This window comes from Canariomyces notabilis (assembly GCF_033297395.1).
Source record: "Canariomyces notabilis strain CBS 508.74 unplaced genomic scaffold N656scaffold_2, whole genome shotgun sequence".
NCBI lineage: Eukaryota > Fungi > Ascomycota > Sordariomycetes > Sordariales > Chaetomiaceae > Canariomyces > Canariomyces notabilis.
Window position 1 is genome coordinate 2,247,601 of NW_027041824.1, and position 16,114 is coordinate 2,263,714.

At 54.5% G+C, this 16,114-nt stretch overlaps 7 protein-coding genes across 7 annotated transcripts; 4 read left to right on the forward strand and 3 right to left on the reverse strand.

The window, feature by feature from the left end:
* Positions 1-560: 560 nt before the first annotated feature.
* N656DRAFT_271667 (uncharacterized protein) lies at positions 561-1,276 on the reverse strand. The gene is made up of 2 exons (XM_064809076.1): positions 1,220-1,276; positions 561-1,170 (listed from the first exon to the last, which is right to left on the reverse strand). The coding sequence occupies exon 2, from the start codon at positions 1,042-1,044 to the stop codon at positions 700-702; it is 345 nt and encodes a 114-aa protein (XP_064674330.1). The 5' UTR covers positions 1,045-1,170; positions 1,220-1,276; the 3' UTR covers positions 561-699.
* Positions 1,277-1,460: 184 nt separating this feature from the next.
* On the reverse strand, positions 1,461-4,047 carry N656DRAFT_701314 (uncharacterized protein; the record flags this gene model as incomplete). Its single annotated transcript, XM_064810935.1, has 3 exons — positions 1,461-1,753; positions 1,858-3,544; positions 3,622-4,047. 3 exons carry the CDS (start codon positions 4,045-4,047, stop codon positions 1,461-1,463), a joined length of 2,406 nt encoding a protein of 801 aa, XP_064674331.1.
* A 3,190-nt stretch (positions 4,048-7,237) lies between these two features.
* On the forward strand, positions 7,238-8,266 carry N656DRAFT_272499 (uncharacterized protein). Its single transcript, XM_064809077.1, has 2 exons — positions 7,238-7,522; positions 7,572-8,266. Exons 1-2 carry the CDS (start codon positions 7,330-7,332, stop codon positions 8,003-8,005), a joined length of 627 nt encoding a protein of 208 aa, XP_064674332.1. The 5' UTR covers positions 7,238-7,329; the 3' UTR covers positions 8,006-8,266.
* Positions 8,113-9,640, reverse strand: N656DRAFT_272506 (NAD(P)-binding protein). Its single transcript, XM_064809078.1, has 2 exons — positions 8,595-9,640; positions 8,113-8,517 (listed from the first exon to the last, which is right to left on the reverse strand). Exons 1-2 carry the CDS (start codon positions 9,242-9,244, stop codon positions 8,220-8,222), a joined length of 948 nt encoding a protein of 315 aa, XP_064674333.1. The 5' UTR covers positions 9,245-9,640; the 3' UTR covers positions 8,113-8,219.
* A 1,836-nt stretch (positions 9,641-11,476) lies between these two features.
* On the forward strand, positions 11,477-12,274 carry N656DRAFT_272544 (uncharacterized protein). Its single transcript, XM_064809079.1, has one exon. It carries the CDS (start codon positions 11,569-11,571, stop codon positions 12,025-12,027), a length of 459 nt encoding a protein of 152 aa, XP_064674334.1. The 5' UTR covers positions 11,477-11,568; the 3' UTR covers positions 12,028-12,274.
* A 247-nt stretch (positions 12,275-12,521) lies between these two features.
* N656DRAFT_765663 (globin-like protein) lies at positions 12,522-13,772 on the forward strand (the record flags this gene model as incomplete). The annotated part of the gene is made up of 1 exon (XM_064813423.1): positions 12,522-13,772. The coding sequence occupies one exon, from the start codon at positions 12,522-12,524 to the stop codon at positions 13,770-13,772; it is 1,251 nt and encodes a 416-aa protein (XP_064674335.1).
* Positions 13,773-14,746: 974 nt separating this feature from the next.
* On the forward strand, positions 14,747-15,801 carry N656DRAFT_700388 (uncharacterized protein; the record flags this gene model as incomplete). Its single annotated transcript, XM_064810866.1, has 2 exons — positions 14,747-15,244; positions 15,301-15,801. Coding segments are annotated over 2 exons (999 nt in total), but the record flags the coding sequence as incomplete, so codon positions are not given.
* Between the last annotated feature and the right edge of the window lie 313 nt (positions 15,802-16,114).

A 16,114-nucleotide genomic window follows, 5' to 3' on the forward strand; every position in this document is an offset into this window, starting at 1 on the left:
TGAGTTACTGACATAAACAAAACCGGCATCGCAAGCCATACCCGCCCCTGCAATCCTTACAGTATAACGTTATTTTGTTCGCGGCGCGACGTGGCATATCAGATGATAAGCGGCAAGGAGCCAGTCAAAGAGAAAGGGCAAACAAGGGGAGAAGAAGAGGAAACGGCAAGAAAAAAAAGGAACATGAATAGATATCCTACTGACAACAGTTGGAAATCCTCTTTGCGTGAGCAGTCCTATGCCATGCAGCCACATTGTCAAGAACATCAGTACCGTACATTGAGTAGGAATTAGAGTTGTGAATCCTGAAAGTTCGACCCAACAAGCTGGTCCGACAGAGCCAACAAGGTTCGTCTAGCTTAGCTAACAAGCTCATCCGATGTCTCGAAAAGATTAACTTGAAAAAAGATATGCAAGCCATTCCTGGTGTCTTGTCGTAGGGCAGCAGTCGTTGTGGGGGCAGTCGGCAAGTCGAAGTAAGGTAGGTGCCTCCAAGGCAACGTTGATATGACACAAAACCCCCAAGAGACACTGTTCACCGTTCAGCTGCTGTGTTGCGGCTTCATTCTTCCACGCCGCACCTGGCTGCAACCCCAACAACCAAACAAGCTCCAAGCTCAGGTCAACTTTGAAATCTGCACCTTCCACAGCATTCGATGTTACATTACAGGTGTACGTGACTGCAGCCAGTACTGAATCTCAAACAAAAACCCATGTGTGTGTGTATGTGTGTGTGTGTACAAGAATAGTAATAGTTCGACACCAGACAACAAGAAGCGCAAGACTTCTTTCGCTGTTTCCAAAGTGTGAAGCATCCTGGAATACCTCCTGGCCCCGGGGGTTAGATCTCAGTTTCGTGTTGTTGATGGAGTGGCTTGCAATCAGCTTCACTTGAGCTGAGCCGACCCACCAAATTGCTGGCTGCCTCAGGATGTACGAGGCATCTGCCCCCAAGGCAGCCCCAATCCCGAGGCGTGGTGATGGGAATAGAGAGGTCTGGACGGCCCAGGACGGAACGCTTATCAACAGCATTCGTCCTATCATTCCGGTCCTGCCCTCCACACCGGCAGTAGGTGTAGGGGTTCACTGCTGGCAAACAAAGCACAATGGACTGACCGTGCGCTGAGAGAAACAAACACATCTCCTGACCCCCGCTATCCTGCAAGATGGCTAGGCACAATGAGTAGATGCACAAGATTTGCACACTTGGAAAACCAACCTCGTCAACCCGTTTTTTTTGTTGTCCAGACGCGACCCGAAATCCCCCACTTTTCGACCCCAACCAGATGAACCGTGATGATCATATATGCTCAATAAAAAGGGGTATTTCGTCAGACCATAAGAAACAGTATACCATCAAGCAACGCGCCGGCCTGTCGCCGTCATATAAGACCGAAATAACAACCAAAAGAGAGGTAGGTGGCCCCCAAAAGTTAAGGCACCAAGGTGCCCATGTATTCCTAAGCGCCCTCGATGGGGGGGACGAACGTGTAGTTGAAGTCAAGCAATCCGTCCAACATCCAGTGCTGGGGGTCCCAAACATCGTACGTGCTTTCGTATCCCAGGCCCAAAATGGCGCCTTGGGCACCGGCTCCCATGGTCGACCCGCCGCTGGGAGTCAAGGCTCCATTTGAAGTCGCCAGATTGAGAGGGCCCGGCAAACCGTGTGAGGGCGGAGCCAGGGTCGTATCCAGATGAGTCGAAGAGGCTGAAGATTCATTAGCCGAATCGGGGTGTGTGGGTTGCTTCAGAGCTACCACGGAGATTCTTAGCCTGGAGGAGCCCATCATGGAGAAACGCAGGCAGGAAAGGGGACCAGTGGGAGGAAAGCCGGATAGGGTGTATGGAATAACTCACCGTCGAGCGTACCTCGCCCTCTTGCTTGGTATTCTTCCCTCCAGTGCCAAATCGAGTCGAAAACAAGACTCATGCTGTGCCGGCAGCGGACCTTGAGCTGCAGACTGTCATCAATTTCAGGGTGGTCGTCGCCCTGGAATGATGGCGAAACGCCTTCTAGTCTGGCACCGTTCCAAATCTGGACCATCAGCTCTGCCAGGCGCCAATTCAAGTCATTCTGCACAACACTAGTGGTTCTGATGGCTTGGATGGTCCTGTGGAAGAGATTTCGGCCTCGTTCGAAATCGACCTGCTTTGCAAAGAACGAACGCATGAGTTTGAGCAGGGCGAACCCCGCGGCGACCAGCATTTGCTGGATGTAATTTGTAGCATATTTCAAAAAGAACTGGTCTCGTAGCTGGTACTGATAGGATTCGTGACATGTCTCGGGACCATCCAGGATCAAATCGAGGTAGGAGGTCGTTGCACGCCACAAGGCCATCAAATCGTCCAGGTAGCCTGGCGTGCTACTTGAGTCGAAAAAACCGGCTAGCCGCAGATGAAGGCCGGCAGCCCTCAGATGGAGCTGGATGATAGGCGATAGATTCTGCGAGAGTATGGTAGCTTGCAACTCGTTGAATTCACGGCGGTACACTCGCATCAGCATGGCGCGGTGTTCGTCGCCGGCAACGCCACGAGGGTCACTGACGTTGCTATACATCTCTTTGGAGACCTTGTCACAGAAGCGTTCTATTTGCAGTCTGGCCTCTAACTCGGGTCCCAGCGAGAAGGGACCCGAATCGCCCGGTCGAACTGCCAAGGTCCAGTCATACAAGGTCGATGCTGGCTGACCGTACCCCGTTCCTATCGTCTGCGCCACAATATTGCATACCGCCCAGGTCTTGATTCGGTCGTGCAACCCGTCCTTGTTGAGCTCGACGGCAACTCGCGAAAAGTCGTTGATGTGATTTGGCCGGTGCAGGCCGATGCCTGTTGCTGTCTTCATCATGACTCCGCAAAGGATGTGCGTAGGGTCCGAAGATGTCGTGCTTGTCGGAAGCGGCCACGTGCAGAGGAGACATAGCGCCTTGACGACAAAGTAGCTCTGTGGCACCTCTCCCACGGTGTTCCATAGTAACCTCGTCAACGGCCCGGACAGCTTCGTAAGGATGGTAGGGTCAGGGCTGAAGCGTCTGCTGGCGACGGCTATGATGGCCCAGTAAAGCAAGGGATGCTGCTGATAGTATTGGTCTGCGGTCTGAGTGGGGTTTAGGAAGGGCAGAAACGGGTGGTAGTAGCTGAAAAACTGGCCGAACAGTTGTCTCTCATCGTCTTCGGTAAGTCTGAAGTCCTCGAGCTCGCGTGCGATGCGGGGCAGATTGTACGAGCCGCCACGCTTCAGATGCAGCAGTGATGAAACGGCCTCCTCAGAGCCCATTAGCGAGGGGTTGCGGGTATGGCTGTACTGGCTGGCAACAACCGGGGACTGGAGCTGCGATTGCACGGCCTCGTCATCGTCGTCGAGGACGAAGCCTTGAGCTTTGGCCATCTGGACGGCGCGGCGTAGCTTGTCGATCTCCTTCTCCATCTCGGCATGCTTGGAGCGTTTGCCAATGCGCTTAAAGTTGGACTCAATCTTGCATTCGAGCTTGAGCCGAACGCACCGAGAGCAACTCTGGAAGGGGTCCTGCACGACATCGCAGCGTAACTAAGAGGAGAGAGATCGCATGACACAGGTTAGCTTGGTATCCATCCGAGAGCGAACAGAGTAAGCGGGCGGTGGACAAGGAGGAAAACAATCGGGCAGCTCCGGTAATCGGGAGGGGCGTCCGGGGCGAGGCCGGGAGCGGAGTGGTCGCAAATGCGGCGCAGCGCGAATTGCCGAGGCAGAAGCAAATGCGCAGCCGGAGCCGGAGATGGGACCGAAAGGCGAAGAGATGACTGAAACCTCGCTGACAGCCGAGATTTGCTTACCTTTTGCTGGCGACACTCATTGCAAGCGCGCTTCACGCCGGGTAGGCGACGGCCCTTGCCCTCGGGAGAACCATCGCCTCCCACATCGTGGTCGACGTCGCGGTCGTGGTGATCGTGGTCGAGAAGGCTCGCGGGACTGCTGTCCATGAGGCTCCGTTTGCGCTTGTTGTTTTGGCCGCCGCCGATTGCGCCATGGCTCCGCATGCCATTGCCAGCCGCAAACTCGGGGCTCTCCATGGGACAAAGCGGTAAGCCCCGAGCAGGTGGGGAGGCGAAAAACAACGGTGTGATCACGGGTAAGTGGGCTCCCGATCCCGAGACGGCACGGGTCGCTGCCAGATAGGCTGTTGGGCCGCGGCAATTGTTCGCTGGTGGTCCGGTTTCGCGGTTGAGATGATGGAGGTTTAGAGGTGAAAAAGCCGATTTACGGAAGGGCGGGTTCCAGGTTGTGTCGTGCCCGCCAGACGGAGCGATAGCACCTACTTTGAGCGGGGCTGGTTTGGAGCGGGGGAGCTCTCACACCAGAAATTTCAGGTGCGGGGGCCTTGATGACTCACTGCCTGATTGGTTGCAGCACTCTCGACTTGCACGGAGAAGCAGAGAAGGGGCTAGGCTTGGCAGCTTGAGCAAGTGAGACTCTCCACGTGTGCGACGTCGAAATCAACTTTTCAAACGTGTGGATCCGCCTTGGTTTCTCAGACCCGATGAATTCAACAACTGCCCATCACCACATGTTGCGCAACCATCCATTGTTCGTTTCCCGTCTCATCCTGTGTCTCCGATTAATGTTGTCCTACCTTGACCAACATGTTTGATAGATGGCAGGCGCACAAGGTTTGTGACCCGTGAGTTTTCCCTGCCTTGACCGGGGTTTTGTAGAATGAGCATGCCTCGACAACAGTTGAGACTTCTTGGTCTTGATGAAGAAGATTCCCCCTTACTATCTGTCGTATTTGTCCCCTTTTAAGAGAGATTTGAATCTGGTGCGTTCTGCTTGCAGGAAAGCCACCTCCTGGCAAGCTGATTCGCTCATTGCTGTCACTAGGTATGGATTTGAAAACCGAGCCGGATGCACTGTCACTGCACTCTAGGAAGTCACCTAATGGTACTGCATACGTAGCCTCATTCGTACGCCCCAGAGTGCCCCAGCCTACCTACCTACACTGTAAGGTGGTTTTGATAAGGGGTTCGTTGCTCCATAAAGCCGTGGTTCCAACCCTGGAATGGGCCAGCTCTCACCTACTTGAGAGGAGTCCAGCATTACTAGCCATCCGAATGACGACTCCATTTCTCTAGAATAGCCTCGCAAAGCCTCCCCGCTAAGCTGCTGGATGCTGCTGTGTATCAGAGAAAGAACAAAAAATGCTGGATCGAAAAGCAAAATCATATAGGGCAGCCGGAAAGATCGTGGAGCTCGATAGTAGGCCGCTTGGCATGGCATCGGTTTACCTTCCTCTCTCATCTGATAGCTGAGATACTTAGATAGATGCCTGTGGATGAACGATTAGCGGACTCGCATCCAAACCGAGCCGCCTTACTTCGTACGTGCTCTTGGCTATCTGTCTGTCTGTCTGTCTGCCACGATGAAGAAACCCCTGGCCGCACCCCATCCCCTTTGTTGCGCGGATCTGGACCGGATATTCTTCCTCGTGGCAGAACGTGCTCAAAGCAGATCTTCTTGATACTGGAATATTGTGCTCCTTCGCCGCCCGATGAAGCCTGAGCGTACGCCCGATCCTGGCCTCCCCCTAGCGGGATCATCTCCAGCGTGCAGGACCCGCTGACATCGCGATATAGGGGGTGTCGATAAAAAAATGTGGCGCCTTGGCGGTGTTCACAGAAACGCTTAGGTACCTATACATTCATGTTGGTTGAAAGGGGTCGCACCTCCGGGCCAACAACCTTCGTCTCAATAGCCGCCGTGCTTCGTTGAGACCAACAACCAACCGTCCCTGCAGACGCCCCAAAGCCCCAACACCGGTTCCGATTCGCGAACCATTCCGCGAGGCCTTTTCCTCTTAAATTACAGCTACCACCCTTTCTCCTGGTCTCGGTCACGGGTGAGTTTGTTGATGATACGTCAGGACGGCTCGGGGATGTCTAGGATATGAAGGCAGGGTCACAATGGGATTCCAGCGACGGGCACCATGATCCACATGGTGAGATTGCTCCAGGAGGCAACCAAGACTGATTGATATCTGGCAAAGATGAAAATGAGCAATACCTTACCAGGTTGGGAGAGCGGCCCGGAAACCACGGTTAACCAGGATAAACCTGTGAGGTGGCGAACAGTCAGTACTGCTCAGAGCTGCTCAGACCTGCTTAGGGAGCACAACCCTCTTCGCCTCGTATAGTTGGGCCAGCGGCGCCTAGACAATCAGCATGGTGTCTTAGCTCTTCTTTGCAAGAACTAATATACACTCGCTAGCAATTGATGATGTATTGATAGGTAGTTGACCTCTGGCGTACCTAAGACACCTAGGCAAACCCCGATGGGCATGGAGCTTCGATAGCGACTGTATATGCCATGTATTCCAAATTCTGGACCCAGTGTGTCAGACGGCACCCGTGGCAACACTTCGCCGAGTCAAGCTGCTAAGTTGCAGGTGGTACCAAACTCAGACCGGCCTTCAGTATTGCGAATGTCCAACTTCGTAGCTTCCAAGTTCCAGAACAACAAGTGGAAGGAGCCTTCCCAGCAAGCGCCAACAAGCGCAAAAGTGCACTACCTATAAAACCCCCCTCCCCCCCTCCTTATCCGCTCTCTCTCGCTCTCTCTTCTACAGTACATAAGGTAACAAGTTGGAGTGCATCAGCGCAGTTCCAATGCTCCAGGGTTCAGTAGTAGCGGGGCAGCTTGACCAAATCAGACCTGCCTCCAGTATTGCGAATGCTCAAGTTCGGCCTTCCTCTCGTGAAGACATACTCTGTTCAAGTGCTTCGCGACAATTTACATAGATTTTCCTTTACGCATTTCTTGTAGGACTTCAGTAATTGCTTTGCTCCTCAGTAAGTAAAGACCGATTTTGTCATCTTCAGTCGATGGGGAGAATTCGCACGCGAAATTTACGAACTGGCCTTGGGGAACATAACAAGCTTGAGATGAGCCTTTTGAAGGTTGGCGGTCGTGGCTTAGGGGTAGGCTTATCCGCCTTAGTCCGAGTCGAGGTTCGAGAATATAAAGAGCAAGTGCAAAGTGTACAGGAATGTAGAAGATGTCGAGTATATACATAAACCAATAATATAGTCGCTAAGACGCCCGAGATATGCTGAAGGCGAAAAAGGAAACAGAAAAATGACAAGAAGCAAAATTGTTGAAGTTTGGCCCAGCGATTCATCGAATTTCATCCTACAAAAAGATCAGGAGGTGGCGTGAGCTTATGACCAGCCACAACTGTGGCTGAAGCACCAGCTCGTTAATGACGACAGGACTTCTTGATCGCAAGCTATTTCTTAATTTTTGGGACCAGTTTTTCCTGCTTCACGTCAACACACCCGATTTCCATCTTCAGCATCGCAATGGGTTCATCCGCATCAAAAACAGCAAGAGAGACTGTGAGAAAGTTTCCATCTCGCGCTCCGGGGTCGATTCCGCCGGCAGCGACGAGGCCAGCAGCGAGACCAACTCCGGCCACACCGCGCCCTTCGTCAGCTCCGGACGCCGGTCCGGTATTGCAGCCCCGGCCGCAAGCCTCTTATACGAAAGACGATGGTTGGATGCTCTCATGCCACCTCGCCAGCCTGTGCTTACCATGACACAGCCATCCGCGCCGACTCAATGGACCCTGAGCAGTCCGAATTCATCAGCCCAGATTTTGCAGACCGCCTGAGAAAGATGGGCGTCGTGCAGCCTAATCCAACCTTTTCCCCTTCGTCAATAGCATCGCCGGTCCCGGATGCATCCGGCGTCAAGCAGTCGCTCCCAAAGTCGCGGTTCCCATCCGTGCCAAATAATGCCACCCTCGGCGTGCTTGAAGCACGGCATCGGCTAGAAACCCAGGCCAAACAGGAGCTTGCCAACACCGGCAAATCGACCGACAAGGGCAGGGAGTTTTTAGATATCGCTACCGTTAAGCAGATATTGGTGCTTCGACAGAGTGGCCGGTCCTCGGCGGACATCGAGCAGCGATTGAGACTCAAACCCGGCACTGCTGCGAGGCTGGGCCCCGAAGGCATAGTGTCCCCAGCGTCATGACTTTGGACAGGATACCGCTGCGTGGATTGAATCACCGTCTGTATTAGATCCCCGAATCGGGTTCCCGCTCTCAAACCGGGGCCAAGACCAAGGATAAAACGGCGCTATGTACTGTACAATACATGTACGTTCTCTCAACATTCAGATACCCCGACTTCAAACGATTGTCAGGCTATACATCGCGGCTCGATGTCGATATATTACGCATACTCGTTCACCAAGCGCAGTGGCCTCCATCAATCCTCAAATCAGCTCCGGTCATGAAGCTGCTGGCGTCACTGAGCAAAAACACCGCTGCCCCCCGATACTCCTCCGGATAGCTCAGTCGTTTGAGCATGTTGGCATCGGGCCAAGCCGTCCGCCTCTCGGGGAAGGCTTCAAAGAGGCCTGCTGTCATGGCCGTGACAATGTAACCTGGTGATATGGTATTCACCCGGATGCCGTGCTCGCCCCACTCGGCTGCCAGATTGCGAGCGAGTTGTAGAACTGCGGCTTTAGAGGCGTTGTAAGCTCTACTGCTAGTCAGCCTCTGCCAGAGAAGAGGTAGAAAAGGAAGGAAAGATAAAAATCAAAAAAGGAGAAAACCCACGGGCAAATCAGACCCCTGTTCGCCACTGTCCCGCTCATGCTCCCAATCAGCACCAAACTCCCCTTCTGGCCGCGCTTGATCATCTCGCGCGCTACGGCCTGCGCCGTTATGAAGACGCCCGTGACGTTGACGCCGAGCATCTTGTCCACGTCCTCGGCCGTGTACTCGAGCGCGGGCGTCTCCTGCTGGATGCCCGCGGCCGCGATCAGCCCGTCCAGCCGACCCTCTTTCTCCGCGATGCCCCCAACGATGTCGCCCAGCGCCTTTTGGTCCCGCACGTCGACGCGGTGGTAGGCCAGCCGCGTGCCGAGCTCCGTGGCCGCGCGCGCCGACACGCGTGCAAAATCGCTGTTGCTGTCTGTGTTTGCGGATTTCCCCCCCGTCGGGTCCGGAAGCCGGTCCAGCGCGTGCACCACCGCGCCGGCCTCGAGCAACGCCTCGGCCTGACACAGGCCCAGCCCCCGCCCGCCGCCGGAGACAATGATGACGCGGTCTTTCAGGCTGAACTCGGGGAGAAGATGGCTTCGGTTGCGGGGCGATGGGGTCTGGTGGAAGGCCCGCCGAGAGAGAGACCGGCACGATACCGGCAGGGTTCGAAGGCTTGCAGTTGCTGCCCAGGCTGTCCTGGGGTTAATTCTGGCCACAGCCATTGTGGAAGGTCAATTCGAAATCGTTTGACAGTATTTGGTGTCGATGCCTTGTGTGATGACCCTGTGAAAGCACCCTAAGCTCAATCTTCGAGACTGCAAAGGTTTCTAACTGCGTCGGACAGGGTCAAAGAGGACAGCACGCAAGCAGGATTGCCATGGAAGTGTTCTCGCTGGCTTCCCTTCCTTATACTAGGACCTTATACTAGGAGCGTGATTGATCTAGCCGGCAAGCCATTCCTCTCCTAGACAAGTCAAGGAACGTAGGACGACCCCATATCCGCCAGCCCCTCTTTCACAACCCCTCATGACAAGGTAGCGTGAGGAGTCGTCAACACCTCACCATTTTCGTCCTATTGTTTTGGGCTAGAACATCCGTACTTGCCACCTGCTTCCACACCAGAGATGAGACTCAAATTGGTTTCCAGCTTCTGCAGAGCGCAGGTGCAGCCGGTGAGATCATCCCTGGGCGTCGGTCAAATCATTTCCGGGTCCAATTGGCTCTCCCAAGCTCTGTGATCTGGCCAAGCGGCTCTCCATCTGCATTCACTCTGCAGCATGCTGGATGCCGGCCGATGCGCTGCTGCAAGCCGGCAGGGCCCAGACGCCAGCCACTACGCTAATTGGCGCCGATTTTGGCGGTGGCGGTGGGGAAACGAGCGGGTTTCCTCAAGTGGAAAAGCCGGCGGAGGAAGGAGGAGAAGGCCAAGTGATGGTCGCTTTTGTTTCCACTTGGTCCGGATGGGGGCTGAGATGGAGATGGAGACAGCTAATACAATTGAGGTCATGACTCCTTATGCTACCCTCGTCTAGGAGACTAGGACCATCCATATCGTTCCCTGGCTGGCTAGCTGGCAAAGAAACGCAGGCCAACTTGACCAAGGTTCAACGCTGCGCACCAGGGCTACTGGCAATGGAAGGAGGGAGATCAACTGCTGTGATTGCGGTGCGTAGCACTACTCCCGAGCTCACGAGGATATTGGGGGTGCACCCGGACATCCGTAAGTCGGATGTGGCCAAGCTGCCGCAGTCCAGCAGTCGAGAAGGGCCGGAATCTGTCTGCCAGTTTTGGACCCCCCTGCACCCGCTGTAACCCCAAATCAACATCCTCTATAGAGGTATCGCGTTAATATCTGTAGGCAATCGTTGGAAGACGCACGAGCGGAGCCGCGGACAGAGAGCTCGAGCCTCAACAACTCATGGTTAGGAACGCATGCTGCGGCGAGCCATGGCTCAGGCCGGGGTACCCCGCAATGCCGAGTTGCCGGGGCTTGTCGACGGTGCCAAGTTCCGGAACTCCGGGTAAGGTAACCGCAACGAGTGCCGTAGAGTAATTCCCATGGATATATGGCCGATCGCATCTTGGCACAGCCGGTCTTCGCGCACGTGATACCGTGCCGGGAAGACGTAGCTGTTTATGGCAAGCCGGCATCCCCCCATGCTCAGATTCACCATGCCGAGTCCGATATCGACGTCGGTGAGCCGGCGGATGGGAGCTGGAGGTTATCTGAATACCGAGTCGTAGTTGTAAATTCGCTTTGGTGAACACGCCTTCCGGGAGCCAACACATCTCGGCAGCCGTTTCCGATGCCGCTTCCGTACGGATAAGGTTAGGTAAACTCCACGGGGCCGAAGTGTTTGCCAAGACATCGGATCCGGCACAGGGTCCGGGCAGGATGCCGTCCTCGCCCACCACGGCCCCACACCGAGGATGCCACCGACTAGGGTCCAGGGTCTAGTCTCGACTGACCTGGTGGTTGGCGATGTGGAGTAAAAAATGCTTAAAGTGTCGGAGATTCCGATTCTATTTCTGGATTCGCTCGGCACACACTCACTCTCGACAGTCAAGTCATGGCGTTTCTCTCGTGTTACTGGAGATATAATTATGTGCATATCAAGCAAACACCGAACACGGAATACCTATTATTGAGTGCAGAGAAACTGGTGATGGAGTCCACAGGCTACGTGGCCTAAAGATGCGAAAACGGTATTCACAAGACGGCCCATTGCTCGGATGATAAAATGTCTTGTAGACTGATGGTTGCAGCCAGGCGCTAACGTGCTGCGTGAGTAGACTGGATGGGCTTACAAGGTTCGTTCTAGATTCACAGAGTCGCGTGCTCGCATGAGCGCAATTACCTTAGCTGCCGACGCCAATTTAATACTTTGGACCCTTGATTTTCCGAGGAGACCGGCAACTGATGGGCTTGTTAGAAATGTCGTACGACGGGATGCACTACCCATGTACTGGTGGTGGAGCGAAACCAACTTGCCGAGATACAAGTCTACATTTGCACATAAGAATCAACCCCGGAAGCCCAATTTTGATGCTTGTAACATACCGCTGCTTGCACGGTACTGTACGTGTATGTATGTACACAAAGTTAGGGCTGCTGCCGCCGAGGTGGGAAGCATCATGCCCCAAATTGGAGGCGGATTGCCAAGCGATTGAAGCTTTCCCTGTATGTAAAATTTCCAGCCTGTTCCCTTCAAAACTTCCCGAAGCGCTAGTCAAAAGTATATCAGATGTAGCTTGTAAGAGGCATCGCATGTCAGCCCTGCAAGTGCCGCACGTTTTCAAGCTTGCACCACATGCATATGTAAGATGGTGCCATGGGCGGAGTGAATCCTTAACAGCGCGGATCGTGGCCGGTGGGTGCTCGCCGCGTTCCGTCTCCTTTTCCTTTTCTCGTTTTCTTTTTTCCTTCACATTTCCTCTTCTTGCTTTCTTCTCTGGTTTACTGCCCCTCAACAAGTCACAATCAAGAAGCAGAGAATCCACCTAGGTACCTTATGTATCTTTGCGCTTGCCAGCAGCGCGTCTGGTAGTGTACTGGACATGGAAAATGTTACCCCCAATGTCAGGGAGGTGGATGTCACTAGTGCTGGTGATGAGTGACTGTGGGGTCACTGTGGGAACCAGCGACACATAAGCCGCGCCCACTACGGTATTGGACATGGATCAACAAAATTTCTCGAACACACGTGAAAAATATCCCTGCCGGTTGAATATCGTACGAGCGAGAAAGCACGAGACAATCGCAAAGCAATTGTGTTTGCCGCGGCTTCCTGGGAAAGGGAAGAAAAGAAAAATTCCCGTAAGTAGAATTCCGAGAACGGCCCACTCTCGATGTTCGAGGCATCCAGCTTGTGTCTCTATATACTTTACTCCCAGGCGACCTAGGGAGAGTTGCGAGAAGATGCTCCTCTTATCAGTACGAACGTAGCTGGAGGCTTCGCTTTGCTTCCATATTCGCAGTTCAGAGACCACTAGCCCATCATGGCACTCACGTACAAGGAGTCAAGGCTGGTCAAGGACACCATTCCGGCTCTGCGGGAGCACGGTGAGCGCATCACGACCATCTTCTACAAGAACATGTTACGCGACAATCCCGAGCTCAACAACTACTTCAACAGTGTCAACCAGAAAAATGGCCGGCAACCGAGGGCTTTGACGTCCGTCATCCTTAACTTTGCGTCCAACATCACCAACATCGCCGAGCTGATTCCCAAGTTCGAGCGCATGTGCAACAAACACTGCTCGCTCGGCATCCAGCCCGAACACTACGAGATTGTTGGGAAATATCTCATTCGGGCTTTCGGCGAGGTCTTGGGGCCGGCCATGACGCCGGCGGTACGCGCTGCCTGGGAGAAGGCTTACTGGCTACTGGCCAAGATGCTGATGGGCCGGGAGGCGCAGTTGTACAGGGAGTTTGACGATTGGAAGTCGTGGCGCAAGTTCAAGATCGACAGGGTGGTTCCCGAGTCGGAAGACATCTACTCGTTCTACTTGGTGCCCCAGGACGGCAAGAAATTGCCGGAATTCCTACCGGGCCAGTACGTCTCGGTGCGGATCCAGGGGCCAGAGGGCTACCTTCAGTCCCGCCAGTACTCGCTCAGCGAAGCCTGGAGAGAAGACTACTACCGCATCAGCGTCAAGCGCGACGAAGGTTCGCAGTTCTCCAACTCGGTTTCAAGGTCGTACCTGCACCCGGGCGTCGTGTCCAACATACTCATCGACCGCATGCCTGCCGGATCAGTGGTGGAACTGTCGCATCCGTGTGGTGAATTCTTCCTTGACATCAACAACGGCAGCAGCACCATGCCCCTGGTGTTGATATCGGCCGGCGTGGGCGTTACGCCCATGGTCTGCATAGCCAACACCGTCACCAAGCAGCAGCCAGGGCGGCCCATCTCATGGATCCACGGTTCGCGGTCGTCGGTGCCCTTCCAGGACCACATTGCTCAGATGCGGCGAAGTAACGCCAATTTCCGCATCAACATCTTCAAGACGCAACTCGCCGACAGGGATATTGTCGGCGTCACGTACAATTACGATTTCCGCATGGACCTGGCCAAGGTCGACCCGGAGGACTTGTTTCTGCAGAACAGCAGCACAGAGTACTACATTTGCGGGCCCGAGCAGTTCATGCTTGAGATGTCCGACTACTTAAAAGCCCAGGGCGTGCCGGCGGCTCGCGTCAAGTTTGAGCTCTTCTCGACCGGTGACCTGGCGTTTCAACATCAATGAGCAGCCATCTTCCGGGGCAAAGGAGGGTTTTTGTCGTTGTTTTCTCATCGGCCACGCTGATTCGGGCAGAATTTTAGCCCAATTTCCTATATGAGTCAAATCGGTCATTGCATATAGAATAGAGAACCTCGATACCCTGGACTGGTTTTCTTGCAGATGGGCATCGGATGTTTGGTTATCGGTTAACATTCCTAGAACAGCGCGACGGCGTCTTTAAAAGGTGGTCATGAGCGGGAAGAATATAGTGTATTGTTATGCGTGTGCTTACTGGCCCCTTTTCGCTTCCATGTCTGCTTGAACCCTCCCTGCATTGTGGCCAATCGCCGCCGGCTTTCTCACGAACTTACAATCACCACTCCCAGTGATTGGCGATTGGAGGCTGAACTTTAATATTGACCACAGCATTCAGCCTCCCAGGCAGAAGCGAGACTACACAGAAGGTCGAAGATTTCCACATGTCCTACGGAGGCTCGGAGGTACAGTGAATAGAAAGGTCTGCCAAGTTGCGGTTGACGTTAAGGTTTGACTAACGTCTCTCCAGCTGTCTGCTAAGTACCTTAGTGTAACGTCGACTGATGTTAAAGCTGCAGACCACTCACTGAAATGAAGCTCAACAACTCCCCTCGTCGTGGTCTGTGCCAGTCTTCCCAAGCCCGATGGCTTGCATGATGCTGCCATGTCTTGGCCATCATCACTAGCCTATTGGTTCAAACCTTTGGTTCTCAGAAAATGTGGCGGAAGCGCGCTGAATATGTATCTGCGGGCACGCGAGAACAACAATCCCTCTTCTTCAGCCTTCGGCTCGGGGATGGGCAGAAAGTCAGGGGCATTTTATTATACAACCAGATATGGGCCGCGACAACCGCGCAGGAAGCCGGATTGCTTCGCTTTTTCTCAATTGTTCATCTAGGCCCGTGGCACCCTTCGGCCTGGTTCCGCTCGTTTTGCCGCCCAGGAAGGGTTAAGTTATCGCGATGCGCGCCTCCTCATTCTTTCCGGCGTTGCTCGTCACAGTCGCGGCAGCAAAGGCCGTTGCAATTAACCTTTCGCCCCGACAGTTGAGCAAAAGACAAACGACGGAAGTGTGTACCGATCTCACCATCAGCAGCAACAATGGCGATCGAAAAGTCGTCCTTGTCATTGATAGCAGCGGATCCATGCTCGACTACGATCCGGATGACTTGCGTCTGGCAGCTGCCCGCTCGCTCAACGACTTCCTGATCTCGAACGGCGAAGCGGGCGGAGAACGGAAAGCCGACCAGGTCGCCGTTGTCGGCTTCGACTCGTCGTCGTACACCGTTTTCCCGCCTGGCGACCCCGGTAACCCCGCCGCCGACGAGGCCATCAGCGGTATCATCGCGGACGGTGGGACCTACATTGCCAGCGGCGTGTACGAGGCCATCGATCACATCAACGCAATGCCGGGAGACACCAAGGATAGGAGCGCAATCGTGGTGTTTACGGATGGCTCGGTAAGACCGCACGCCGGAGCTGTAGACGTCCAGCTTGCTGACCTGTCCTTCTACAGGACTCTGACACGGCCGAGCTCGTTAGTGCAATCAACGAGGCGACCGGCCTTGGCATTCGGGTTTCGTTTGGCTACCTAGATAGCGGTTCGAGCCAGCCTGATGAGGTCCTCCTGGCCCTGCGCCAGTCCAAGGGCGTGTATGCCACCATTGCCTTCGCTGCCGGGTCGCAGAACTTCGTCAACTATGTGCTCTTAAACGGTCTCACGTACCAGGACAACCCTCAGGGTGCTGGCGACCGTCTTCTAGCGGGTCTTGCCACGACGCAGTTCATCGACGGGTCAGGCACGGTCGCACTCAAATACAACGCAGCGCAGGGCGAGCGTGTCAACTTCACCATCGTCAGCTTCACGGGTGACAGGCTTAATGTAGAGGCAAAGATGGGCAGCCAGACACTGTACGCTAGCACCCGTGCCACGTCGAGCAGGCAGTTCTTCGACATCACCGCGCCGGGTTCCGGGCAGCTCGATGTGTTCGTAACGTCGCCCGATTCGCCGACTGACGGTCTGTTCTCGGTTCTCACCAACTCCAACCAGCCTATTAAGAACTGTACAGTTGGTGTAAGCAACAAGGACGGCAGTCTGAGCCCGGGGGCGAAAGCAGGTGTCGCTGTCGGTGTCATCGCAGGCGTGGCTGCTATGGCCGGTGCTGCCTTTGTTGGATATAAGTACTTTTTTGCAACAGGTGCGGATGGCGCTGCTCCAACCGGAGGTCTGGAAGGAAACCAGGGTTCGTTCGACCCGCGAGCCGAGAAGGTCCAGCCACACACAAGCGTCTCCCCTCTCGGACAGCAGCCCCTGGACGGCCCACCGACTA

Bases quoted from the DNA above. Each gene is read 5' to 3' on its own strand.
- N656DRAFT_271667 (XM_064809076.1), bottom strand. From the start codon at position 1,044: ATGATAGGACGAATGCTGTTGATAAGCGTTCCGTCCTGGGCCGTCCAG.
- N656DRAFT_272499 (XM_064809077.1), top strand. From the start codon at position 7,330: ATGGGTTCATCCGCATCAAAAACAGCAAGAGAGACTGTGAGAAAGTTT. The intron at 7,523-7,571 runs GTTGGATGCTCT...ACCATGACACAG, and splicing joins CTCTTATACGAAAGACGATG to CCATCCGCGCCGACTCAATG.
- N656DRAFT_272506 (XM_064809078.1), bottom strand. From the start codon at position 9,244: ATGGCTGTGGCCAGAATTAACCCCAGGACAGCCTGGGCAGCAACTGCA. The intron at 8,518-8,594 runs GTGGGTTTTCTC...GACTAGCAGTAG, and splicing joins AACAGGGGTCTGATTTGCCC to AGCTTACAACGCCTCTAAAG.
- N656DRAFT_272544 (XM_064809079.1), top strand. From the start codon at position 11,569: ATGCTTGTAACATACCGCTGCTTGCACGGTACTGTACGTGTATGTATG.